This window comes from Gymnoscopelus microlampas (assembly GCF_963454915.1).
Source record: "Gymnoscopelus microlampas genome assembly, chromosome: 2".
Lineage (NCBI taxonomy): Eukaryota > Metazoa > Chordata > Actinopteri > Myctophiformes > Myctophidae > Gymnoscopelus > Gymnoscopelus microlampas.
The window spans coordinates 28253245-28280601 of record NC_139939.1 but is presented as its reverse complement, the minus strand read 5'-3'; the positions used below and the strand labels follow the sequence as shown (position 1 = coordinate 28280601).

At 41.6% G+C, this 27357-nt stretch overlaps 1 protein-coding gene across 1 annotated transcript; it reads left to right on the top strand.

Moving 5' to 3' along the window:
• Positions 1-298: 298 nt before the first annotated feature.
• On the top strand, positions 299-26761 carry LOC311054694 (atrial natriuretic peptide receptor 1; the record flags this gene model as incomplete). Its single annotated transcript, XM_084070698.1, has 23 exons — positions 299-482; positions 1109-1230; positions 1342-1431; positions 1527-1672; positions 2625-2773; positions 2991-3137; positions 3523-3677; positions 3783-3918; positions 4378-4469; positions 5921-6053; positions 7431-7509; positions 10265-10346; positions 11285-11389; positions 11603-11674; positions 12636-12807; positions 14966-15140; positions 18096-18239; positions 19338-19461; positions 21908-21976; positions 22729-22903; positions 24025-24123; positions 24553-24644; positions 26350-26761. 23 exons carry the CDS (start codon positions 299-301, stop codon positions 26395-26397), a joined length of 2790 nt encoding a protein of 929 aa, XP_083926824.1. The 3' UTR covers positions 26398-26761.
• Positions 26762-27357: the final 596 nt, after the last annotated feature.

Genomic DNA, 27357 nt, shown 5'->3' with positions numbered 1-27357 from the left:
ACAAATTAGAGACAAATGCTTCCTTACCATAAAGATTATTATTTTTATGGCATGTCATAACATCACACTTCATATGTTTATGGAAAGCACCATGATGTCCATGAAACCTGACATTATAAAATATTATTATCCAACGTATACTAGTTTTACAGGCATTAGGCATGCATTATATTATGCATTATGAATGTATCTACACTTAGTACACTATGATGCATAATTTCCATGGTCTCAAATTGAGCTCTACTTGAGTGTCCATTGTGAACAAGTTGTCCCTTTCCCGATTCCCAGACCTACAGAAATGTCATTCCTCTGTTGGTTCATTCTGCAAGTCTCTCTGTCCTGGGCGAGTGTGGTTGAAGGGTCAGCGTTCACCCTCCTGCTATCTATGCCCAATACGTCCGTGCCCTTCAGTGTGGGCAGGATCGGGGCAGGGGCTCTTATTGCCATAGACACTGTGAACCAAACACCAGATCTGTTGACAGGTCAGAGCCATATACTTTTACCCATTTCCAGTGGTGTAAAGTAACTATACTGTACTTCAGCACAATTTTTGGGTATTTTACTTACTTTACTTAAATTACTTTAGTTACTTTGTAGATTTAGATTATTACAAAATACATTAACCAATTAAGCCTTTTCTTATACTTAATCTATTCGAAGAACTACAAGTTCACAACGCAGCATTGCGTCACATTGTGAGCTTGTAGATCTGCTATTTTTGAAAGATTTTGAAAAAAAAAGAAAACTGTTGAAAAAAACTTTTGAAATGGGACATTATGCATAATGAATACTTTTGGCACTCTAAGTAGGCCTACATTGATGCCAATATTTGTTTTACTTTTGGTACACCACTGTACTTCTTCCAACACTGTCCATTTCATATGACAACACCAGGCTATGGTGTTTACAGACTCCAACTCCTCAGATCCTTGTTCCTATTTCCATTTGGGCTCATAGCTGTATTAAATTTGTAGTTTGTCCGGCCCTCAAGTTCACTTAGCATAGCTTGTCTGCGTACTTGTCTGTGTACTCAGACTAGCCATGCAGGGTCATAATTTTGATCTCCCCTCATTTTGATCTGATGCTATTTCAAACACTGCTATTTCAGGTCACAGTCTGGAGTACGACTATGTGGATGAGGAGTGCTCTGATATCAATGGTCCAGGAAAGATAGTGGAGAAGCAAAATAAAAAGAACTACAGTGCTTTCATAGGTCCCAGTTGTTCAAATGTAAGACATGAGTTGTATCACATTCAACAATCTCCACATCTCAATGTTTTTCACTTCTAGTCATCATAAATGTAAAGAAAGGTAAAACTGCTATACCTTCTTGTACCATAGGTATGTGCCATTGCTACTAAACTTGCCGTCTTCTGGAATATTCCTGTCATCAGTCCCACTTGTGCAGACCAGCAGTTTCTTAACAAAACGGTGAAATAATGTGATAATTGTGATAGCATTAGGTGGGCAATTGTAGGCTACTGTTATCCATCCATAATCACCTTCTTATTTTTCTCTGAAAACAGGGTTACCAAACTCTAACCCGAGTCTTTGGTCCCTTCACTAAAATGGGTTCCTTCTTTGTGAAGATCTGTGAGAAGTTTGGCTGGAAACGCATTAGTATTATACATGACCCCAACCCAGTCTGGATTATACCAGCTGAAGGAATCAGGTAAATACAACTCACCCTAACCGATTCAAAGTATTGGGAACATTCAAAATTCATTTTTAGTTTCATTCCAAACCATATACTCTACTGCCAGATTATCCAACCAGGTCAGGTGTGAAGGCTGTTACACTGAGCCTGGAGTTGGATACACAGAGGGCAAAGACAAATGTTGGGCGATAATGAGAGAATTTCATCAACACTTATACAAAATATATTAACATTATTGTCATTGTGGAACTGCCCCGGTGAATAAAATGGTAGTCCCACTGGGGTTACCCGACAGTGTGGGGAGGGAGTTGGCTGAAACCACTGCAGATGTCTCCTCAGCTGGGAATTTTACCAAACCATCCACAGCAACTGTAGCCTGGCTCCACCCCTGAATCGTTTGCCTCGCATTCAGGGTCTGGTGACGCTGTCGAAGGCGGGTGTTTCTCGGTTGAAAATCTGTACGACAAATCGGGATCAGGATAATCCAGTATGAACCAATCGCGTTGGTTCATAGTGGAGTCCCACTTTGGCCACGCCCCCATCTCAGAAGTCGGCTGCATTGAGAGGGCTCTGAATAATGGAGTGAAACGAAATGAAAATTCAGGCTGAGTGTCAGGCTACAGCAACTGTGTCTGGTGGCCAGTTTTGAGGCTTTAGCTTGCGCTGAATGGTCAGCTGCCGTTTTATCCCCAGGAAAGATACGGTAACTGACCAATCCACGTAAACTCACCCTGTCGGTTCCTTCATCACCCATCAGCCTGAAAAAAGAGATTATGTAATTCATATTTGATTTTTTTGTTATGTGCTGTACTAAAGTTACAATTTACGGTAACCTAGTAAACTACAGCAGCTTACATCATGAAATGGTCAAAGGGGATTAACAGGAAATGTTGCTTTCATGCCATGATTCAATTTGAGATCAAATTAGAATGAAGCTCTCAGTATGGTTACTTTATTTTTCTTCTAGGTACCAAGCTCAGGTTAGTAACATCACAGTGGCTAAATTTGTGGTATTTCAACCACCGCTTGCCCAAGACAAAACATCTCTTGCACAAGCACGTACACTGATGGAAGTAGTGGATCGCATATTGATGGAAGTAGCTATGGTCTCACGCAGTAAGTAACTTTGTTACCTTTTGCGAGTTTTTCAAAAAATGAAAAATGAACCTTTTAAAAATTTGAACTCGGTGCACTTACAAAAATAGCCGATCTACAAGCTCACAAGGTGTTGCAGAGCGATATGTGAGTTTGCAGAAATACTATTTTCAGTGCACCGCAACCAAATACAAATCAAGCCTTCTGAGACAAACTATGTTTTCTTGTTCTCCTACAGTCATTGTCCTGTCAGTGCGTGGCGGTGCGGTAAGGGACTTTATGATTCAGGCACACAGAAACGGGCTGATCGACGGCGATTATGTGTTCTTCTGCTTTGAACCTTACCGGCTGGAAGAAATGTTTGGCAGCTTTGACTGGAGAAGAGGTTGCCAGAGATGATGGGTTGTATTTAATCTATAACAATCACATGTAAACGTTAGATTCATGACTTTATGCCTGTTCAGTTTTACAAAAAATGTATGAGTTTAGAAGCAAAAAAGTTAATTGTTAATAATTGGACCTAATTCATCCCACGGGGAAGTCAGTTTTCAGTGTTAAATATCTTACTCAAGGACACCTCGACACATTGCCAGGGCTGGGAATCGAACCTGGGGCCTTCTGTGTCCCTAGTGGGCTCTCTACCCATTCAGCTATGGCCGCTAAGAGAATTGTCGATTAGACAATAATAACAAAGCACTTTTTAGAGCAATACCTATACGTGTTACACAACTTGTTTGGGTTCATTAAAGTTAGTGGAGTTTTGTTTTCAGGTGATGAGGACGACTATGTGGCCAGAGAAGCATACCAGGCTTTGTTCCTGTTGTCTTTGTACCAGCCAGATGATCAGAGGTACTGGAACTTTTCTAATGAGGTAATTCGTCGCTCCAAGGATGACTTTGGCTACAGATACGGAGCTAACGAGAAGGTGGGCCTGCAGCTAGATGCTTTCCTGTTCGTTTCTGTTCCAAATAACATCCTGGACATGAAGAGATAAACCTCTGATTGGCTGGTGGTGACTGTTTCATGGCAGGTATCAGTGTTCGCAGCCATTGCCCATGATTGTGTGTGGCTGTATGCTCAGGCCCTAAATGAAACCTTGGCTGAGAACGGGGACCCTTATGATGGTATCGCCATCACCCGCAGAATGTGGAACAGAACAATCACAGGTCAGCCGTGTCTTTCTGCCACGCCTCTGTCTAGATTGGAAAGAGGCAGTAAATTGAAACGTGTTAGGTCAGTGGTTCTCAAAGTGGGGTCCGGGGACCCCCGGGGGTCCATGGCGGGGGGTTCCAGGGGGTCCCCAGCAAAAGTAGTTAACATAGCATCACAATCATTTCAACCACTGTATCCATTTATACATTGGCTATTCAAAGATAGTAGATCTACAAGCTCACTGTGCCTCGCAGTGAGCTTGTACATCTTCTATTTTTGAATAATTAAAAAAAATATCTTGAATGTATTGGAAGATTTTGAATGATTTAATTAATTATTATTTATTTTTCTAACTCAAACCTTTTCTCCAGGGGGTCACTGGCAAACCTTTTCTGATGGGGGTTAAATAAATATAATTTTGGGGTTCCTCGAAATGAAAACGTTAGGTGACACCCCGGATGCCTTGTCATTAGGAATACAGGGTGATGTAACAATGGACACCACCGGAGACCGAGAGTCAGCCTACATGATGAAGCACCTCCAGGGACAGCAGGGGGAATTCACAGTGAGACGGTCTCATATTTGTCATTTACATCTTTAACACTTGTTACTGACCAGACATACCAGACTCGAAAATGTGTATTTACGGACTGTATGTGTGTGTGTGTGTGTGTGTGTGTGTGTGTGTGTGTGTGTGTGTGTGTGTGTGTGTGTGTGTGTGTGTGTGTGTGTGTGTGTGTGTGTGTGTGTGTGTGTGTGTGTGTGTGTGTGTGTGTGCGTGTGTGCGCGTGTGTGTGTGTGTGTGTGTGTGTGTGTGTGTGTGTTTTGACTGTAGCTGCACTCTGGCGCACTCTGTGGGTTGCACACAGGCAGTGCAGGCAGTGCACACATACTGCACACACACAGACAGACAGAGCCACAAGCCGAGCAGAGTTTCATATGGCCCAATTCCAAACCACCCCCTCACTGACTCATTGACTTGGGTGCGCGTTCATGTGAGCTCCGTAAGGGCTTGAGGGTTGTTCCAAATGAAATCGGAAAGTCAGCCTGAAGTCAGCGAGGGCTCGGGAACGCCCCTTTCTGCACCCTTTCCGTAAGTCAGCACCTTTGGAGACTTTGGCAAAGAAATTGCCCACAATACATTGCGTAGTGGGAGTTACCAGAGGACGCCGATACCCACGGTGCCCGGATTTAAAAGGGAAAGAGGCCTTTCTTCTGCGACGTCGCTGGCCGAGAAATAAATGCAGAATTAATATGTCTTTTTACCACCGGTCTCAGTAGCGGGGGGGCGGGGGGCGGGGGGGGGGGGATTCATGTCATGGCATCAGGCCAGGGTTCATTAGTGAGGAGAATGGAATAAAAAAAATAAAAAGAAGTTCAGTTGAACGTTTGAGAACCTTCAAAAAGCAGGTTTTTGAGGGATTATTTTTATTTATTATTTATTTTATTTCTAAAGGAAAAATTGTAATGGATTTTTTATTATCAAATAAATTGATTAAACACTTTAATCAACCCTATTTTATACTTTGTTGTACTAAGTTGTTGTGCAAAATAGCAACGTGTCCCAGAAATATAAAGTTACTCCTAAGGCTATCATATCATTTACTTATATTGACTGTATCGATAGCTGTTTCACTCATGATACAATGTCTCTTTTTTATAATATTTTATAATATAAAAGTTTATAATATTTAGAGAAATTCGAAGTTTCAAACAGGGAGGCAAGTGTCAGTCGAATCTTTGGTTGTCACGGCAACGTTGTCATCTGTCGTCAAGGTAACGTGGGACGTCACAAAGGGCTGTTCCATTGCTTTTGTACCCTTTTGGAACCCTTAAACCCTCCCACACTCAGGCACTTACCAGCTGACTTACCTTAAGCTAATGAGGGTGCAGGGCTTGAGGGCTTAGGGTGGAGTTTGGAATTGGGCCATTGTAGGCTCCACTTGGGCGGAAGCCTCCTTCCGCGTTCGCAATTACGTTGTCCATAATCCTCTGACTATGCCCTCTAATACTTAGGTTTTAGCCAACTACTTTGGCGTTAAAAAGGAATATGAGTCTGTGCTGGGGATCCATATCGACTGGCCTGGGGGAAGAAAGAGTCCACCAAAGGATACACCTACATGTGGCTACCATGGAGAATTCTGTAATGGTAATATTTTAGATTCTCAGTTATTTTGTAAGGCAAAATGTCAAAATAAGTGGCAGATATGCTGTAGTAGTCTAGGCTACTGTGAGAATTACAGTTCCTAAAACAGAGTATTCCTGTTTTTCAACAGACTCTGCCTGTGCTGCATGCATGAATCTCTCTCTCTCTCTCTCTCTCTCACACACACACACACACACACACACACACACACACACACACACACACACACACACACACACACACACACACACACACACACACACACACACACGTTTGTATTTAACCATAAGCCTAAGGCAAAAAAATAGCAGATCTGCCAGCTGACAGTTTGTAGATCTGCTATTTTCTGGTGCATGACACTGGCATGCAACTAAGTATAAATCCATAACTCTATCTCTAATCCCTAAACATAAACACACACACACACACACACACACACACACACACACACACACACACACACACACACACACACACACACACACACACACTTTTTTAATGCAATGCTATAGTCACAAGGCACCACAAGAGGGCTGTAGTACACTATCCTTAATCCAAAACTGAGTGCAAGTTGTGATTCCTGACATGATCCATGCTCTCTGGTGTGTGCTCTGGTGTCATGCAATCTACCTCTGGCTCTGTCTTAGCTTGATAGCAGAATGCTATGAATAATTCACCTGTCAGTTTGGCCAAGAGGAACCTTTGTTCAGTTCTTACAGTTTTATTAAAGTCCTCCACAGCCTGCAGGTAGCCTAAAGCTCATAAAAATCTGGGGCTATTTTGCAAGAAAGTTATATTCCCGATATGTTTTCTGTGGATTTATTTGAAACGCAATACGTGCTCATGAGAATGTTATTCTGGCTGCTGTCCAGTTTTTCTTGGCAGTAATGACTGCGTGCAGATGGCCCTGTGAAGAGTTGGAAGAATGTACTGCTGTTTGGATTTTTAATTAAGGCTAATGAGCTATCGTAAGAAGAACATGGACCGGGTCAAAAGGAGGCTTTCCATCACTTTATATATAATAGCTTTGTGTGATCATAACAAGCATGAACAATAACACTAATAATGAGTCCTTGCTGGTGATGAGATGAATAAGGCTCCTACACAGCATTATAATATTTACTAGTATAGTGTGCAAATCCAAATAAGTTTCAACAATTAACACTTGCACAATTCCACATGTATAATGTATAAATCTAATGTTTTGCATATGCATTTTCGATAACTAAATTAAATAATAATTAAAATACTTTAAGGCCCTCGGGGTAGCCTAAGGTTTAGTTTTCTGGTTGATTTGTTTGGTTTTGTTTGTTTGAGATGACAAAATGGTGAAAGGCTCTTTGGGTGAGAGCCATATCATGTCTATTATTACTGTTACAGATCAGAGACTCCTGATTGCTGTGGGGATGATTGCTGGTATTTTGCTTACCATGACACTAGCCATTTGTGTCCATTACAGGTATGCACACACACACACGCACGCACACGCGCGCGCGCGCGTGCGCACACACACACACACACCCACCCACCCACACACACACACAACCAAAGTAAATGGTCACTGTTGTACATAAGTGATTTCTGCCCCTGTATCTGTAAACAACTACAGATGTTGAAGCTAAATGACAGTCTGACAGAGCACTATCTTTGCCTTTCTCTTTCTCTTGCTCTCCTCAACACAAATACTCTAAACCTAGTACAGTCTCTGTATAGAGTTCTTACATCTAATGATTTTAGAGATGGGAAGATCTCATGCCTGCTGTTAAGCTGTTCTGTCTTTTGGGCTTTTTACCATGTCATTGAGATGATTGGCTTCAAATTGGAACAGGAACAAGACCGTATCAGTGTCACCTGTGCCTTCATTAAGTGTGCTGCTTCCTTAGCAAGTGTGGCTTGAATTGTTATTTTGGAGAAAATAACAATTCAATGAAGTCCTCATTATTTTAGAGGATGATATTATTCCAGGTGAGCCCTCGTCTCCCATTACAGTATTTTACTTCCGAGACACATGAAGGGACTGACTACTCTGGACACGAGGTAATTAAAACAAAACAAATTACATAACACACAAAGTTTAGCTTTCAACTAATGAAGTACAATGCTCTCCAAACAAATTAGCAGAATAAACGACAGGGCAGCACTCCCACATGGATGCCAGTGCTGCATGCGCTATTGTGCTGCATTACTGCTCAATACTTACAGCAAACAGCCCACGCAGGTGGTGCTGATTGGCAAAGGGAGCAGGCAGTGCATAAAGCTATTCTGAAGCTACCCGTATACAATTCATGGGTGGATGTCTGTACAGTACATTATGAAGCTATAGCTTATTAGGCCGCAAAAAAACATTTCAAAACAGGTGATAACCATAACCTATTCCGTCCACCACGACTTGCCAACAACTTGTGGTGTGGTTGTCGCATTATGCCATTGGCTGCTCGGCGCAGTTTGCCTTGATGATGATTTGCATACGGTTGGCTTTGGAATAGCGCTGGTCCAGAGCGTTAGTGAGAACACGCTCTGGACCAGGGCTAGCTTTGGAATAGCCTGCGCCAGTGCCATCTATTAGAGAGTTACGCCAACTCCGTTCACTTCTTCGGGCCAGGTCTTCTACATACACATACATTGGCGAATAGTGACACATCCCTAAACCGGAAGTTCATGGAATGCATTGAAGTCGACGGCTCCTTGTCACTATTTCCAGCTACATGAACCACGTGACCGACGCTGTTTCTGACCCCTCATTGGCGCAACTCTCTAATAGAAGGCTCTGGCCTGTGCGTGAGCAGGCATCAAGTTCCAATCAGAACCCCATCATCTTGTTGACCTGGAATGGTCAGGTGCTCCCAGTGGTGAAAAAAGTGCTACATTTTGTTTACTTAAGTAAATGTATCAATACTGCAATGTAGAAATACTCCAATCCGGTAATCAAAATGTACATAAAAGTACAAAAGTGTTCAAAATATACTTAAAGTACCTAAGTACTAGCCTGGCTCCAGGCCATAGACCCCGCCAATCAGGCTACTTAAGTACAGTACTTAAGTAAATGTAATTGGTTACTTTCCACCACTGGGTGCTCCTCTTTGTTGCTGGAAAGGAACAGAATACAACAGAAACCAAGAGCACAACACATTCAGTCAAATACGTCCACTTGATCAAGTGCCCGCAGCATCCCTGATGCCATTGGTATACTGCAACACCTACTATTCACACAATTGAGTTAATAATTTGACTATTTTTACTCTGTATAATTGACATTAAGCTCTAGTGGGGTCCTTCAGAGTCTTCCAACTGATATGACCCTTTCATGAGAACAATTGACTTTCCTTTCCAGAGAATTTCTTTTAATGTACGCCCTAGTCTGTGAGCTGGGAACTCAAAGCTGTCTGCCTTTTAGAACGAGAAATGTTAATACAAATTCATGATTGGGTGGTGAACTCATCTGGCACAGCACAGATGAGAGAGAAAGTGCTACTCAGAAGCACTGATAGCTTACGTCTATGGGTCAAAATATAAGGATAAAAATGTGTATGGAGAGTATTAACTGAGGAGTCTTTGTTTAAAATGAATTCATGAGGCCACATAATTATATTTTGTGAGTTAGCTGGCTATATACGTTTTTGTAATCTTTCTGTCCTGGTTCTGTAAAACTCGACATAATTCTGTATAAATTATAAATTACTCAAGCCGCTCTGGATATTGTTCGCAAATCTGAAGTTATGGTAAACTATCAGTAAAACACAGTTTATACACATTATAGAGGATAGCTCATTGATATCTTTGACCACTTAAACCATATATATGTATACATACAGTGACTAGTGAAAATAGCAGATCTACATGATCACAATGCGTCACAATGACAATGGTTTGTGGATCTGCTACATTTTGTGTCAATACTTGGCAGCATGACAGACACAATGTAGGGATGGCAGAGTTAAAGTGGTTAACCACTATAACTCGAGTCCCTATACTAGGGGGAACACCAAAAATAGCAGATCTACAAGTTCACAATGCAACCCCAGCCTGACGCGTTGTGAGCATGTAGATCAGCTATTTTTGGCAAAGACATTTGGTGTAGAGGGAAGAAAAAACAGTCTGAGTACAGAGCCAAGTCAGGTTAAATTTATTATACACTTGCCTGGTGTCATACAGTATGATGCATTTACTGTTTGTGGAACCCTTTTACTGACCACAGTCTTGTCACTGTGTTACAGGAAGCACATTCTCCATGAGAAGGTGATGTCGTGGAGGGTTGAGCTCAGTGAGGTAACAATAATGACCTCCTCCACCTACACGGTCAGGAAGCCGTGTGCATGTGTGTGAGAAATGCGGACAGCAAATTGCGGTCCACGTTTCTCTTTTGTGCTCCACTCGTCACTGATCAGTATTGATGGTTGTAACATTTCAGGTTTCCTTCCTCAACTCCAACCCATCTCACGCCTCCTTGGAGTCAATACTTGGCAGCATAACAGAGCGAAATGTCCACGGAAGAGCCATCTACAAAGTAAAGGGACATTTTAAGTGTTTGATTGATTGAATACTTTATTAGCAGTTTGCAAAAAGAAGCACAGGAAAGTACAGTTCAATACAAGGTCTGCTAAGAGGATTTTAAACCCTTGTTTGCATTGGGGTCCTTAAAAGTGTTTTCTTTTTTTTTCTTTTTTTTCATGCTACAGTATATGTTAGTGGTTCTCAAAGTGGGGTCCAGGGACACCCAGGGGTCCATTAGGGTGTTCCAGGGGGTCCCCAGTGTTAAAATGTGTTAATATAGCATCAAAATCAGTTTAACCACTTTAACCCTATTTTGCATCAGCTATTTGAATAGCCGACCAACATATAGATGCCAGGGTTAATGTGGTTAAATGCCCGTGCCGTTCCAAAATGGATGTTGTCACGGTGCTGAAAATGTTTAAGCTTCACTGCATTATATTTCAGGACAACATCTGCTGGGTGCATTTTCTAAGCGTAAAAAGTGTGAATCTGCATGGAGATCTAATCAATGAGCTGAAACAGGTGAAAAAAGACATCAAAATATCTAAACAGATTACCACACACACACACACACACACACACACACACACACACACACACACACACACACACACACACACACACACACACACACACACACACACACACACACACACACACACACACAAATCGTGTAGTTCTTCACTGTACTGTATGTGTCTTGTGCGGATGTGTGTGTGTGTGCATGAATGGTTTTATTTCAGTGCAGAGATTTGAGGCATCCAAATATCTGCAGCTTCATCGGCGCTTGTCTGGAGCCTTTACAGCTCTTTCTTATCACTGAGTACTGTCCTAAAGGCAGCCTGCAGGTGAAACCCCCCCCCCCCCCCCACACACACACACACACACACACACACACACACACACACACACACACACACACAGTTACACATCAAGCAAACTTCCTCAGAGAATGAGAGGAGAGAGAGTAGTACTTCTAACAACCATCACGACTCACTTCTACAGTACTTCATTACATGGACCATAACCTTTTTCTTTAACCTGCCTCTCTCACCCTTTAGGACATTTTAAAGAATGGCTCTATCAAGCTTGACTGGAGTTTCAAGTACTCCCTCATGCTGGACATTGTAAAGGTCTCTGCTTTTCAACTTTTGTCTTCATGTATTGCACTTAAACCCTACAGTATATAACTGGTGTTGGTTGACCAGGGTCCCACAAGGGTCTATACTTGGTCCTCTATTCAAGTCTACAAGATCACAACGTGGTCCGTTTCAATGTGTTATTTTCGACAAATGTTCGTATCAGACTAAGTGCAGACTAGCTAGGACCCAAAAGCAGATGAGGCAAGACTGAGCAGCTCAAACTTGAACGGTTTTAAGAAAGAGTATTCCAAACACTGGGCAGGCAGCAGAAGACAACAAGGCAAAACAAAAACAGGCAGAAGGCATCAAGGCAAAATGTAGTCATTAACACAACTCCACGAACTGCCAAACACAGAGGGTAAAGAGTCCAGTTTTACAGATAGGCTGACCAGGGAATGACAGCAGGTGATCAACAGACAGGGAGCCACAGGGCCGATGAAGAAGTGGAAACAGCTGCGCAACTGGGACCGAAGTTAGACTCAATGGAAAGTGGGAGTGACCGAGTGAAGAGAACAAGCAGAGAGAACATGGGAATGGCAATGCACAAAGGGGGCAGAGGAGATGCGGCGAATGTTTGCCTATTATGACATGCCCAGAAAAGGAATGCTGGGGTTCATGTGGTTAATGTACCTTTTAGCTAACTTATCAAGTAATTCCTCAAGCGGAGAAGAAAAATGCAGCACTGTGGCCATGGTATAGTCAGTGAATCCCTTTTTATGGCACTGGAAGATACTGTATGTGTATGCGCCTCAACAACATGCTCTGGAGTCTTGCGTTGTGATTGCATTTCCACACCATGGAAATTAATAGGCATACAGGCTCCAAATTGAAGAGTTGTGTGTGTGTGTGTGTGTGTGTGTGTGTGTGTGTGTGTGTGTGTGTGTGTGTGTGTGTGTGTGTGTGTGTGTGTGTGTGTGTGTGTGTGTGTGTGTGTGTGCGCGTGCGTGTCTAGGGAATGGACTATCTGCATCGTAGCCCTCTACACTCTCATGGTCACCTCTCCTCCTCTAATTGTGTGGTCGACAGCCGTTTTGTCCTGAAGGTGACCGACTACGGCCTGACCCACCTGAGACGACCAACTTTCAACCTGCAGCCTCTGGGGCCGTCCTCAGAACAATGGAACAGTGAGTAGATGAGGGAAGAGGCGGGTGGAGACAGAGGCAACAAAATGAGGTTATTCATTATTAGTGACTGGTTATCAGTCATCCATTCAGAACTATGCTGTATATTCTCTATTTACTCGTGTGTTAACTGTCACACCCCAGTACACACACTGTTAAAGTGTAAATGGTGATTTAACTCTGAATGGGACCACATGGATCACATGGACTGACAAAATAGCACATCTACAAGCTCACACCGTGTTACAGAACAATGCGCTGTAAGCTTCTAGATCTACTATTTTCAGTGCAGGGCATGATGCACAAGCAAGTATAACTCAGGGTTTACTAGTTCCATTTGTACATTCAGAATTAAATGAACACTGAGGATTTTACCGTGCAGTATTATTGGTAATGCACAGTTCCAAAACAGTATTACAGTATACTACAAAATATCATAGACGATCTATGACGCAATAATAATAATCATAATAAACTTTATTTATGTAGCATCTTTCAAAGTGCAAAAGAAAACACAACACACAAAAAAGATTAAAAAAAACAATGCAAACAATCATGCATATAAATAAAGTGCATACTACACAAGTGAAAGACCAGCGCATATAGATTGGAATCAGGAGGAAAAGGCATTAAAAGCTTATCTATAGAAGTGAGTTCTAAGGAGGGATTTAAAACGGGGGACAGACTCAGCGAGCCTCATCTCCAGGGGCAGGGCATTCCAAAGAGTAGGGGCTCAGATGGCAAAGGCCTGGCCTCATTTTGTTTTTAAGCGACAGATTGGAATGTCCAGGAATGCTTTATCCCAGGATAAGCAAGGTGTTGCAAGGTGCTGCATGGTCTAAACCTGTGCCTTGGGGGCTTGTCCTATAGCCTGACACTCAACCAGAATTTTCATTTCGTTTCACTCCATTATTCAGAACGAATGTTTTTTAATGGGCGTGGCTAGCGATTCAGGGACTGGAGACAGGCTATATAGGCTTGTCCAACTCGAGTTGAAATATAGATGGCGTAAAGTACGGTGCAAGGTGCAAAGGGGTTGTATTTATTCTCTGAATTAGTCATGGGTGTGTTTTAGACATAACATAAATTAGGCCATGTCAAAGTGTTGTTTCCCATTCCCTTTAAGCGTTAAGACAAGTGCACCTGGCACATTGTAAATGACGGATTAGGAAAGTTGAAGGAGATGTGAAACGGTTCTGCTTGTGTGAAGTGAAAGCACGGGAGAAGCATTAGTAATGTGATATCATGAAACAGGGGTGGACCCGCTCCATGGCGTTGCTGCTGCTGCCATGTTTTGCGCATGCAGTCATTACAGGGCATTGCAGGAGCCATCGTCTTGAAATTATCATCAATTATCCCGCTTATTACACGGCTACTTAATAAATAAATTGATACATTGACCCAAAAGTAACAACAAACAAAGTATTTCCTTGCTTACGGTAATGAAAGCATTCCATAAGTGTTGCAATGGTCGCCTCGGAAAACAAGGAGGTGTCGATAAAATAGAATACATTTTCAGTTACTGCATTGTGTATTTCTCGCTTCAAATGTTTCCAAAAACATTCTTGAGAGCAATGTTTAGCTGTAAATTACATTGTTTGTTTGTTTACATGGCTGCCGTGCTGCCATACGGCATAAAATCAAGCAGCGCAGCAGGTGCTCTGAGCCTTTGATTAGACAGTGGTCTGTTATACAGTGATTGACCAATCAGAATCAAGCATTCAACCAAGCTGTGTAATAAAGGTCGATAACAACAGGGAAATGTTGCAGTTAGGGACTGTGTCGGACTTTAGACCAGGTCAGAGCTGGTGGGCACAATCGCTTTCGGACTTTTCTCACTAAGATAGCGATGTGCCAACAATGCGCTTACCACACCTCATTTTAAGAAATCTCTCAACACATTTTCTTTATTTTTTATTACCTGAATGTGTTTTGAGACCAACATGTACAGACGAGTGCTACTACATTTGGTAATGGGCGCTGGGCATGAAAATGACAAATACGTTAGTAGTCGTGTGTGTTTTTATGTGTGATGTACTGTAATTCTTATTGGAGCTGCACAATGCCATAATGTCATCGTATGACAAAACATATTCTCTGTCAGTGTCAATAAGATATTACAGTTTATCTTACTGCCGCCTCCTTCTCTGTTTGTCTCAAGCCCTGCAGTGGCGCGCCCCAGAGCTTTTGAGAATCAACATGCGTCCTGCTGGCACACAGAAGGGTGACGTTTATAGCTTTGGCATTATTGTCCAAGAATTGGTGTTCCGCTGTGGTCCATTCTATATCCCCAACAGCAATCTCAGACCACAAGGTGAGTCTACCCTCCTGCATGTGTATATTGATATGCATTTATGTATGTAAACGAAATGTATAGGTGTGTGTGTGTGTGTGTGTGTGTGTGTGTGTGTGTGTGTGTGTGTGTGTGTGTGTGTGTGTGTGTGTGTGTGTGTGTGTGTGTGTGTGTGTGTGTGTGTGTGTGTGTGTGTGTGTGTGTGTGTGTGTGTGTGTGTGTGTGTGTGTGTGTGTGTGTGTGTGTGAGACAGACAGACAGACAAAATGCGTAAAACTGTATTAATTGACGAGCTACACTCCAGTAGTTTATTCCATCTGAATAATGATAAATAGGCACTGATTACACAGACACAGAAGTACACACACACACACACACACACACACACACACACACACACACACACACCCACACACACACACACACACACACACACACAAATACAGATACACAGACACACAAACACCACATTACAGTCTGTTCTCCCAGGAGAGTGTCTCATTGCACAGCATGCACATGCACATGAACACACACACACACACACACACATTATGTCTCTAATCATTTAACAGAAGTCATGGTTCTACAGTCCAGGTCTGCTCCCTGGAGAGAGGAAGGAGGAGTGAGGGAGAGGAGGAGACAACTGTGCAAACATGTTGTATGCTATATACAATATCCCATTCCCAACATAGATTTCTGAGGAAACATATACAGTACTGTACTGTATATTTAGAACAGTACATAATATACCAGAAATGTCATAGGTTCAGCACTGTTATAGCAGCACTATGTAACTTTCCTCTTCTACCCCAGATTTGAACCCGGTTTCCTGCGCAAGAGCTACATTTTTTTACCATTGAGCTAATAGAGCCGGCCTGCTTGCTCGGGGGATAAATTAAATCATCAGGTCAAAATCTGTGTAAGATCCTGTGTCTAGGTGAGACATGACCTTTGACACAATCTAAATGTCTCAATAGAAGAGCAGGGAGACAAAATACAGCCACCCCAATTGTATAAGTTATATTGTATTAACATACTCTACCATACAGATTGGACAAAATTAAATTGTATTAATTAAAGGTAGGGTAAGTGATATTTTTTGGTTAAAACAAAAAGTATTTTGTTAAAAGGTTAAAATACTATATTCTGATAGTACTCATTGCTATAGAGCGTTCTTTCAGTAACAGGAGTCTCCCCGTCTCTCCAGCTCTTTAATAAACAGAAAATACATTTTTCGGTAGGTGTCAAAATCTCAGCCAATCAGGAGAAAGAACCCATTTTTAAGCTTAATTTGTACAGTGTTCCAGTTCCAATTTTGCATGCTCATTTCTTAGTGTCATCACTTCCAATTTCACTTGTTTAATCTGTATCCTGATTGAGTTCTCTATCCTGATTGGATAAAATTGGAAATGAAACTGAAACTGAAACGAAAATGCATTTTCTGTTTTATAAAGAGCTGGAGAGACAAGGAGACTCCTAATACTGAACAAACACTCTATAGCAATGAGTACTATCAGAATATAGAGCTATTTAACAATTATTTTAACCAACGCAAACCACTTACCCTACCTTTAAACAAAAGTTACATAGTGAGGCTTTAAGTTAACTGTACTCTTCAAGCATGATGCTGTAAAGGTCATGTTGGGGGTGTGGAGACCAAAGAGACTGAATGTGTCTTCAGGAGAACAGACAGTGTCATTAATGTAACCTAGAGACAGCAGCTCATACTACGCCAGCTTGACTAGACAGGACAGATTAAGAGACTGAGAAAGGTGGATAGATAAGGAAAGAGAGAGGGAACACAACACAAATTCTCTGAGAACAGCTTCTGTCAGATTACATCAGTAAAAGCATTAATCCTGAACCAGGGAGAACAAAGCAACACGTCCAAGCAAATATAGAAATATGGGGAAAGATTGTGGAGAGAAGAGATCGCAGAGGGTACAAAGAGATTTAATAAAACACAGATGCGGAGCTATACAAGGACAAAGGAAACTGCCCCCTGGGATTTAACCATTCTATAGTACAGTGGTTCTCAAACTTTTGTCAAGGACCCCCAAAATTGCATTTGTAAATGTATTTGGCCGCGGACCCCCATCTCAAAATATTTTGTTCCAGGGACCCCAGAAGCAAAGATTTGAGTTACAAATGTTCGCTTTAAAAAATATATATATATTCAAGGATTGGCACAAATTTTCAAGATTTTTCAAAAATAGTGCTATGAGCTTGTATATCTGCTATATATATAGCCAAAGTATAAAATATAGATAAAGTGGTTAAAATGATTGTGACACTTTGTTAACACATTTTGCTGGGGACCCCCTGGTACCCTCCAAGGACCCCTGGGGGTCCCCGGTTCCCACTTTGAGAACCAAAGCTGTAGTATAGGCTATGCTATAGTGCAGTGGCTCAACCCTTTTTAATTTCGAGGACCGCCATAGCTCTGAGAGTGTACAATGGTTCCATTTTGTACATTCTCAGAGTTACAGACTTATAAGGGGCCACTGGGAACCCCATCACTGAACCGTGAGGGTCCCTGGACCCCACTTTGAGAAACACTGCATATAGTGAATACCATAAACAAAATCTGTATTTTCGTTCCTGTTGAGCTGAAACTTATATCCATATACATTTTTTGTAAATTAATGCTCTACTTAATCATACAATAGCATCACACAAAGTGGCTAAAATAGCCGATGTACACGTTCAAAACACGTCGCAACGTGACGTGTTTTGAGCTTATAGATCTTCTATTTGTGCTATTTCTTTATTTGAATCCTGAAAAGTAACAGTTTTGGACATATGAGGTTTCCACCCGACATCAACGATTCGTAACGGTATTATTTCCATTAACTGTCGAGAGACTGTTGTTTTCAATACATGCTGATACACGCAGTATGAAGTCACATGTCAGTCATCAAATTTGGATAATAAATGATCTCATGATAATCCCTGTCATTTTGTTATTTGCATGTCTGCCGGCATTATCTTATTATAGCGGGAGCGAGAACATATTAGACAACCTGCTGTCTCGTCTGGAGCAATATGCCACCAATCTGGAGGAGGTAGTGAGCGAACGAACTGCTCAACTCCTTGAAGAGAAGAGACGTGCCGAAGGCCTACTCACACAAATGTTACCACGGTAACAAATCAATATCAAGCCTTGCTTGTTCTTTTTTTCCCTCCCCCGGGCATGTGAGGCTCATGATTTCCCCTTTCAATTTGGCTCTATCTCTCTCTCTGTATGTCTCTCATTGTCTGATTATGTACTTTAACCCATTCAATCCGGGAACGCATCTGTGTCACTTTAGATGTCTTTGGCTATTAAAAAATATAGCAGATCTACAAGCTCATAGCGCAGCACCGAGTGCCGCGCTATGAGCTTGTAGATCTGCTATTTTTGAAAACAAATCGTGAAAATGTGTGCAAATCTTTGAGAAAAAAATTTATATATATACACCTTTTTAACTCAAATCTTTGCTTCTGGGGGTCCCTGAAGTTTGAAAACCACTGATGTTATAGCAGCATAAGTAAAAAAAAAAAAAAAAATGTTAGGATTCAGAATACATATGTAGAATTGCCAGAGGCAAAGATTTGAGTAAAAAAAAACATATATATTCAGAGATTTGCACAAATTGTCACGATATTTAAGAAATAATAGCAGATCTACAAGCTCGTAGCGTGGCCCTCTGTGCTGCGCTATGAGCTTGTAGATTTGCTATTTTTGAATAGCCCAAAGTATAAAATAATGGTTATAATGGCTAAAACGACACGTGTTTCCGGATAGAATGGGTTAAAAAACGTAATATTTTCTCTGTTCTCTCTTGAATTCCTCTTGTGGCTTTGATTGTCATGGTGACCTTGGTCTCCCACTGCATCCATTTCTATCTACGGTTCTTATTATAAACGATAATTGCATATTCAACAAGCTACAAGCAGTATACTTGAGCTTAGGTTTTCTTTTGTGGATGGCAACTCTATATCAAACATCCAAGCAAGTTCTACTTTTGAACTTGCATGAACGTGTGTGTGTGTGTGTGTGTGTGTGTGTGTGTGTGTGTGTGTGTGTGTGTGTGTGTGTGTGTGTGTGTGTGTGTGTGTGTGTGTGTGTGTGTGTGTGTGTGTGTGTGTGTGTGTGTGTGTGTGTGTGTGTGTGTGTGTGTGTGTGTGTGTGTGTGCGTGCGTGCGTGCGTGCGTGCGTGCGCGCGCGCCTGTGTTTACACTATACCTGTGTTTTTAGGACTGTGGCTGCACAACTAATTGCTGGACAGACCGTGCAGGCAGAGACCTACAACTGTGTCACCATCTATTTCAGTGACATAGAGGGCTTCACGGCCATGTCAGCCCAAATCACGCCTATGCAGGTGACCATCCAGCTGACCTTCAGGGCACGTCTATGTTAGAAAGATGAAAGGCACTCAAACACAAAGTGCTGCAATTATCTTTTTAAGGCATGAAGCCAATTGCAGTGCTTTGTGTTTGGGTATTAGTCCTTCAGTGTTTATTTAGACAACTTTTTACCAAAGGGTCATTTATTTTTGAATTTAAGGGGGGAAGACAAGTGAATTGACTGACGTCAAAAACTGGGAGTTAAGGCGAGCACCAAATTTCAGCTGCTGATAAATGTTCATTGTCCTCAGGCTGTGGTTTAGCCTTCTTAAAATGTGCTGTCAATTTGGCTGTCTGGGTCTGGAGGACTTTCAACCGCATTGACCTCACCGAGTCTATCACAGAGGAGGACATTATGAAGGCTGACTTTTCTGCAACGAGTTCCTCTCTCTCTTCCTTCCCCTGCCTTCTGAAAAGACCAGTTGCAGACTTCCTCAAGGTTGTCCTCCTCCATAGTTTAGTGTCAGTGTGAAGCTCTATGGTCTGCGTCTTCTCTTGACTGAACAGACAAAAGGAACAAGTGCACCGTTATACAATTATCCTACAGCAATTTCCACTTCGGTGCAACTTGTCCATCTAATGCAGTTTGGCCCTGGTGGTGGCATGACTAAGCTGGGACCTGATTTTTCATAATGTATTGATGAGAGGTGACTCATGAGCAGTGTTGGGATAGTTACTAAAACATAGTAATATGTTACTTATTACATATTACTTGTTTAAAAAGTAATGTAGTTACTTTACTTATTACTCCCTGCCAAAAGTACTTAGTTACTTATTACTTTAGTTACTTTTTTTTTCTCGCCCCCAGTAATTGCATCCTTTCTCCCCAAAAGTCTGACTTTGCATTTTCAACATTAGCAGTTTTTTTTTTCTCTCTTTTCTGCAGCCTACATTGTAAAATCCTCATTGTACACTCATTTGAATTATATTAACACTAAGACTTTTACTGTGTATGAATTCATAACTTACAGACTAAATGAAAACCATTTGACGACTATGAATTGAATACTAAGGACCTCAATGGAAACAAGTATTTTAAATGTATTTAATGTATTTTGCCTAATGAAATATTCAAATTCAAACACCTGGGCTCAAACAGATAATGACTCATCATGAGACACAATCTTTGAACAACTTCTGTTGTTTATTAAAGCTCCAAACATAAACTAAACAAACATAAATAAATGATGCACTGCATAATTTGCAGCGGACAATAATGTTCTTCAAATCTTTTGTCCGGACAAAATCAAATTGCCATATTTCCAAGTAGTAAATGAAACGCGCGGTTCCTCTGTGTCCTCCATGTTTGTTTACGTCTCGCAGTCTGTGTATGGGTCAATCCCAGTGGGTGCATCCACACATGAGCGACAACTTCACGCCCGGAAGTCGGAAGTCCCGTCCACTCCCATGTTATAGGAAAAACCGGACCGGAACTTCCGGTTTCTAACTTAACATGGGTGTGTACGGGGCTAGCGTAGCGTAAGCGTAGCGTTTGCCGTCAGCGGGTACATCCACACATGAGCGTATGCTGACGGCAAACGCTACGCTTACGCTACGCTAGCCCCGTACACACCCATGTTATAGGAAAAACCGGACCGGAACTTCCGGTTTCTAACTTAACATTGGTGTGTACGGGGCTAGCGTAGCGTTTGCCGTCAGCATACGCTCATGTGTGGATGTACCCACCATACGCTCATGTGTGGATGCACCCATAGAGTCAATCTACACATGTCCGTTCGCGTCCGTTCCGCGTCCGTTCCGTTCGCCGGAAGTGTGTGTGTGTGTATATATATATATATATATACATGCCACAGTCAGTGACCTACGGCGCGTTTTCATCGGTTAACAAGTCGCTTATAATAAGCAGACATGGCAACACTGTTTGATCCGGTTTAAGGCCCGCCCTTCCGCAGCTGATAATTCACACAGACTAGTGCGCAACGTTTCCGTATCCGCTCTAGACCGGATCAGCAAGCAGCCTGCATAGAAACTCGATCCCAACCAGTCTACCATTATATCAATGGACCAAAAACAACACAGGATCAAATAAACACACTCAAACCCAGAGTACCACAGAGGCTCGTGAAAAAAAGTAGTATATTACTTTTTGAAAAAAAGTAAAGGTAATATTATTACTCAAAACGTGAAAGTAATTAGTTACGTTACTAGTTACTGGGAAAAGGTAATAATATTACTTTAGGTTACATATTACTTTAGTTACTTCCCAACACTGCTCATGAGTGTAGGTGGAAAGCTTATGAATAATGAATTAGCTTAGTATTCTTGTGTCAAAAGAGTTTTTGTTTCTTTTGAAATTCCTTTACATTTTTGTTTTAATGGCGTTCACAAGGCATGTTGGTTATTATATGTGAGTGAATGAGGACTTTGTTTTATGTGCTGAAAAAACGTTCTTTACTGCAGGTGGTAAATGTGCTGAATGACTTGTACACATGTTTTGACCAAATCATCGACAACCATGACGTTTATAAGGTAAAAGAAATAGCACTATATTTTCTGCATATATGTAAAACCTCATATCTCCATATTTCAACTTTTTTGTAAATGAATGCCCGACTTCATCATACAAGGACGTCGCACAAAGGTAGTGAAAATAGCAGATCTACAAGCTCAACGGTCGCGATGTGACGCATTGTGAGCTGGTAGATCAGCTATTTTCACTATTTTAAAATGTATTTTGTTATAATAACAATGAAGGACCGGTTTTGGACATACAAGGTTTCCACCCGACAGCAACGATATGTATACTTGTATGTATACACACATACAAACATATATGTATTTATACATATGTACATGCACATAATACACTTATGTATACAGTATGTGCCACATGCACATGCACATGCACAAAAAATACATAAATAAAGGAAAAAGAAAGAAAGACAACATCGGCGCTAATCTGAAATTGTATATATAGACTGGACATGCCCGACATCAGGCTTATGCAACAGTTAACGTCAATGTAAATTGCTGTGACATCAGAGACAGACAGAGAGACAGAGAGAGGGAGAAGGAGGGGGGAGATCAATCAGCGAGAGGTAAAGGGGGGAGGGAGAGTGAGGGGGATGGAGGCAGGGAGAAAGCCTGTTTCACACAAGCAATAACCCATACCGAAACCCGAACGTGCTGACCGTTGCTTCGCAAAGCGACGTGTCAGCACAATAACCCCAGTGACATATCATTTATATATATTTCAGTGTATTTGTGGTCTTGTTTTTCAGGTAGAGACCATTGGAGATGCCTACATGGTGGTATCTGGTCTACCTATCAGAAATGGAGATGACCATGCTAAAGAGATTGCCCGGATGTCTTTAGCAATAGTACATGTTATGAAGGAGTACCATAGTTCACATGTACCCCATCAGCAACTAAAAGTCCGCATTGGGCTACATTCAGGTAGAATGCACAGCCGACGAAAATTTGCTTTTCTCTATAGTGTCTGTTGTTCCTCCCTTTTGACTGTTCTCATTAAGTTAACCACTTAAACGCTGTATACTTCAGTTGAATGGGGTCCCCCAGGGGTCTTCACTTGGTCTCCTCCTTTTTCCCTCAACACCAAAACTCTTTCCTAAAACAGCTGATCTAGAGCTGCTATTTTCGCATGAGTAACATGAGTAACTGCAGTGAATATACAACAAACAGATACTGCCATATATTTTCTAAATGCACATTTATTGTAAGGTAACTTAAAATAGGAAGTCAAATAAAATAGATAAGCAAACATATGGTTAATTATTGTGGCAAGTGACAAGGCAGGCCATCTGATAAAGACATGTAATTTGTTGTCTCCGCCAGGCCGAAGGCATGGCGAGAGAGTATGTTTTACCCTCCGTCCGTCCGTCCGTCCGTGTGTCCGTCTGTGTGTGTGTGTGTGTGTCCCTCCTGTCTGTGTGTTACCAGCTAATCTCCGGCACCATTGGCCCGTTCGCTCCGAAACTTTGCACACACACTCCCTGGATGCCAATTCAGAACCTCTGCCCCAATGTTTTCACATGGGCCTGTTATAGCGCCACCAGGAGGCCGATTTGTGCATTTTTACATTACTCCTACAGATTTTATACAAACGTCATGCAAATCGGTACACAGTGTCTCTATAGTCATGTGATCAACACGGATCTGTCCGATTTCCCATATTCCATCCTCATTGCCTATGGTTGGCTTCCAAAGTTTGCAGAATTGGTCCGTTTTGAACAAAAAGCCTCAAACTATGCACGCAGCTTGCGATTTCCGTGAAATTTCACACGCACATTCCCACTAGGCCGAGGAAGAAATGCCACCCTTTTCACATTGGCCTGTTATAGCGCCACCAGCAGGTCTAATTTAGCAAAACACATTTTTGGAACAAAATGCCTCAAATCATGAATGCAGTGTCTGATTGCCGTGAAAGACCTAAGAATAAATGGCACCCTTTTCACATTGGCCTATTATAGCGCCACCAGGAGGCCAGAATAACGTACCTGACCTGGCGGAGACCTGTGCTCCGAGGAGCACTTTTTCTAGTTTATACTGTATTTCAGGTCCTTGTGTAGCAGGTGTGGTCGGACGTAAGATGCCTCGATATTGTTTGTTTGGGGATACAGTCAACACTGCATCAAGGATGGAGTCACATGGATTGCGTATGTTGAGTCCAACCATTTCTTATTTACAATACATTGCAAGTATGCAGTAGCAAGTTAGAAGTCTAATCAAATGTCATTCAAAATGATAAATGCTAAATTATTTTCAAATGATCTTGAAAAAACGTGCAATTTCTTTTAATATTTGTGAAACATTTTAACGGCACAAATCTTGTGTGGGTGTCCCTAATGTATTCAGATGGGGGTCTGTGGCCTAATACATATGAATTCGGGGGTCCTTGTCTGACACAGGATATCTTTGTGCTGTAAAAGGCAGTCCCTGTGCTGTAAAAGGCAGTCCCCAAAGCAGTAATGGCCATTGTTTCAAAGGATACGACACCCAGCATGAGATCACCACCTAATCTGGCACAATGCCAGCGTGACGTCACAGCATGACGTCACAGCTCTAGCTATCTTTGTGTTCCTCAGCACTGAAGATCCATGTGAGTAGTTCCACCAAGAGTCTTCTGGAGACATTCGGGACATTCCACTGTCAGCTGAGAGGGGACATCCCTATGAAGGTAGAATTACTGCCCCTCATTCTCTCACTTCACTGGTTTTACTGATAACCACAAATGAAACTGGGATGTATTCAGGGGTTCCCAAAGTTAGGGTCGCGACCCCACTTGGGGTTGCGCGACACTGACGAAATAAAAAAATATTTGGGGTAAAAAAAAATATATATATATATATTTTTTTTAACAGAATGTATTTCAATCTAAAAATTATTACAAATAGTACATTTTACCCATCTCATTAGGTACTGTAAGCAGTGGTGAGCTGTGGATTTTTTAACTAAGGGTACTGTATTTTATGGCGTCACGCGCGCGCACGTGCGCGCACATAGCCACTCAGCTCAGTGCTAGTTGAAATACTGTATTCAACATGTGATTATTAATGTAATCATATGTCTTATTATTTTGTTGTATTGTTGCATTGTTAATTTGTTGTTTTTATTTTTGTTTCAAATTAATCATTGTATTTTCCTTTTAATTTTATATAAAATCCCTTTACATAGACTCACCCACACATAAGTAGGCCTACTTAAAATAATCAGACAACTTGTCTTTGTCTTGTCTCAGAGAACTGGGTCCTCTGCTAAGCGATCCTCCCCTTCACACCTTGCAGTGCAGAGACTGTTGTCTGTCATTGTGAGAGGAATGTAACACATTCAATTCAAGTCCGTGTCTTTTCTCCAGTAGCCTAATGTTATGCAAAGCAGCCAGGTAGACGCTATTGAGAACGGCTCGCCACTGACGGCGCGAACCTTGAGAGGCTATTGTTTTTAAACTTTAAGGCGTTAAAGACCGCCGCTGACGGTGCGTGCACGCGCGCCCCCAGCTCCCACAGTGTCAGAACTAAGGGTACGCCGTACCCCCCCGTACCCCCTACAGCTCAACCCTGACTGTAAGTGTGATTGATTGAATTCTATATTAACTAAGATTAGCTAAGATTATTAACTGTACAAGTAGTAGGCCTACAGTCAAAAGTCATACTAAAATACATTACAAATGCGCACCGAACGTGCAAGTTTATGTGCATAAATTATCTCCACAGTTGGGTGGGGTCGCAAGTCAATGGCCGCATTATTGTGGGGTCGTAGGCTGAAAAGTTTGGGAACCCATTATGTACAATATACTGTATGCCAGAAGCATCATTTTTGTCTCCGCCAGGCCGAAGGCATGGCGAGAGAGTATGTTTTACCCTCCGTCCGTCCGTCCGTGTGTCCGTGTGTCCGTCCGTCCTGTCCGTGTGTTACCACCAAATCTCCGGCACCGTTGGCCCGGTCGCTGCGAAACTGTGCACACACACTCCCTGGATGCCAATTCAGAACCTCTGCCCCAAATTTTCATAGCGCCACCAGGAGGCCGATTTGTGCAAAACTCATTTTTTTCCCATTACTCCTACAGTTTTTAACCAAACGGAGACCTGTGCGTTTTCTAGTTTATTTATGGATTATGTTGGGTAATAAAAAGCAGCCTTTCCGAACACGCAGAACCAGAAAAACTAACAGGTTACTAGTTCCCAAATGATTTGATTTGAGGATGATGTAAAAGCATACAAAGTATACATTCTTGTATGACAGATGCCATTATAGTGTTTTGTCCCAGCCAGGATGTGTCAAGAAGAAAATTAGTACTAGTGTTCATTCTCTCTCTTGCTCTCTCTCTCTCTCTTTCTTTCTTTCTTTCTTTCTTTCTTTCTCTCTCTCTGATTTTTTTGTAGGGAAAGGGACTTGTGAGAACATTTTGGCTTTTGGGAGAAAACCTGTGAACTGCTGTGTTTCTAATTATGATAAAGAATCAGAATAATTTTTCACAGGTTTACATGGCTAAAACAATGGGTGAAATGTGTTTTTGTGCAAGCGCCATAGTTTTTTTTTGTTGTTTCCAGAATAAGAGAAAGAAAAAGAAGAGAGGGGGGAGCAATGGGGAAAAGAAAGAGTATTATGCAGTATACACAGTAACATGTTGGAGTTAAAGGTAGGGTAAGTGATTGTCTTTGGTTAAAATAAGTGCTAAATAGCTCTATATTCTGACAGTACTCAGTGTTTGTTCAGTAACAGGAGTCTACATGTCTCTCCAGCTCTGGAGAGACAGAAAATGCATTTTCAGGTTGAAGCTGATAAATGGGTACTCTCTCCTGATTTGCTGAAATGTTGTCATCTACCTGAAAATGTATTTTCTGTTTATTAAAGAGCTGGAGAGACAGGGAGACCCCTGTTACTGAACAACCAGTCACTCTATAGCAATGAGTACTATCAGAATACAGTGCTTTTAACAAAAAAAAACGCTTTTGTTTAAAGCAACAAATAGTGTACCAATGGAGGCAAATATTGGATGCGTATGAACCTAATGAGATCTTTACAGCTTTGAAATCTTAACAGTCTGCACTGCATAAATATTCATCTGGTCTCCTGAAAGTAGAACAAATAGTTTATTTGTTAGTTTTGTGTTTTTACATTACATTGTGTCTCTGCATCCTAATTAAACATGCATATTAATAATGTCTATAAACACTTTGAAATCTTTCATCCCTTCGCCAACAGCAAGCAAACATACTAAATTAGAATATGCTATGCTGTATTGTATAAAAGACACCAAGGGAATCACCATGTGATGTGATCCAGTACACAAAACAGAGTTGGGTATTTGTCTTGGACCCAGCAAACTAACATGCATATCTGTTACTTTAATCTGCAGTTTAGGCTGTTGAAAAACAGGCAATGATGAT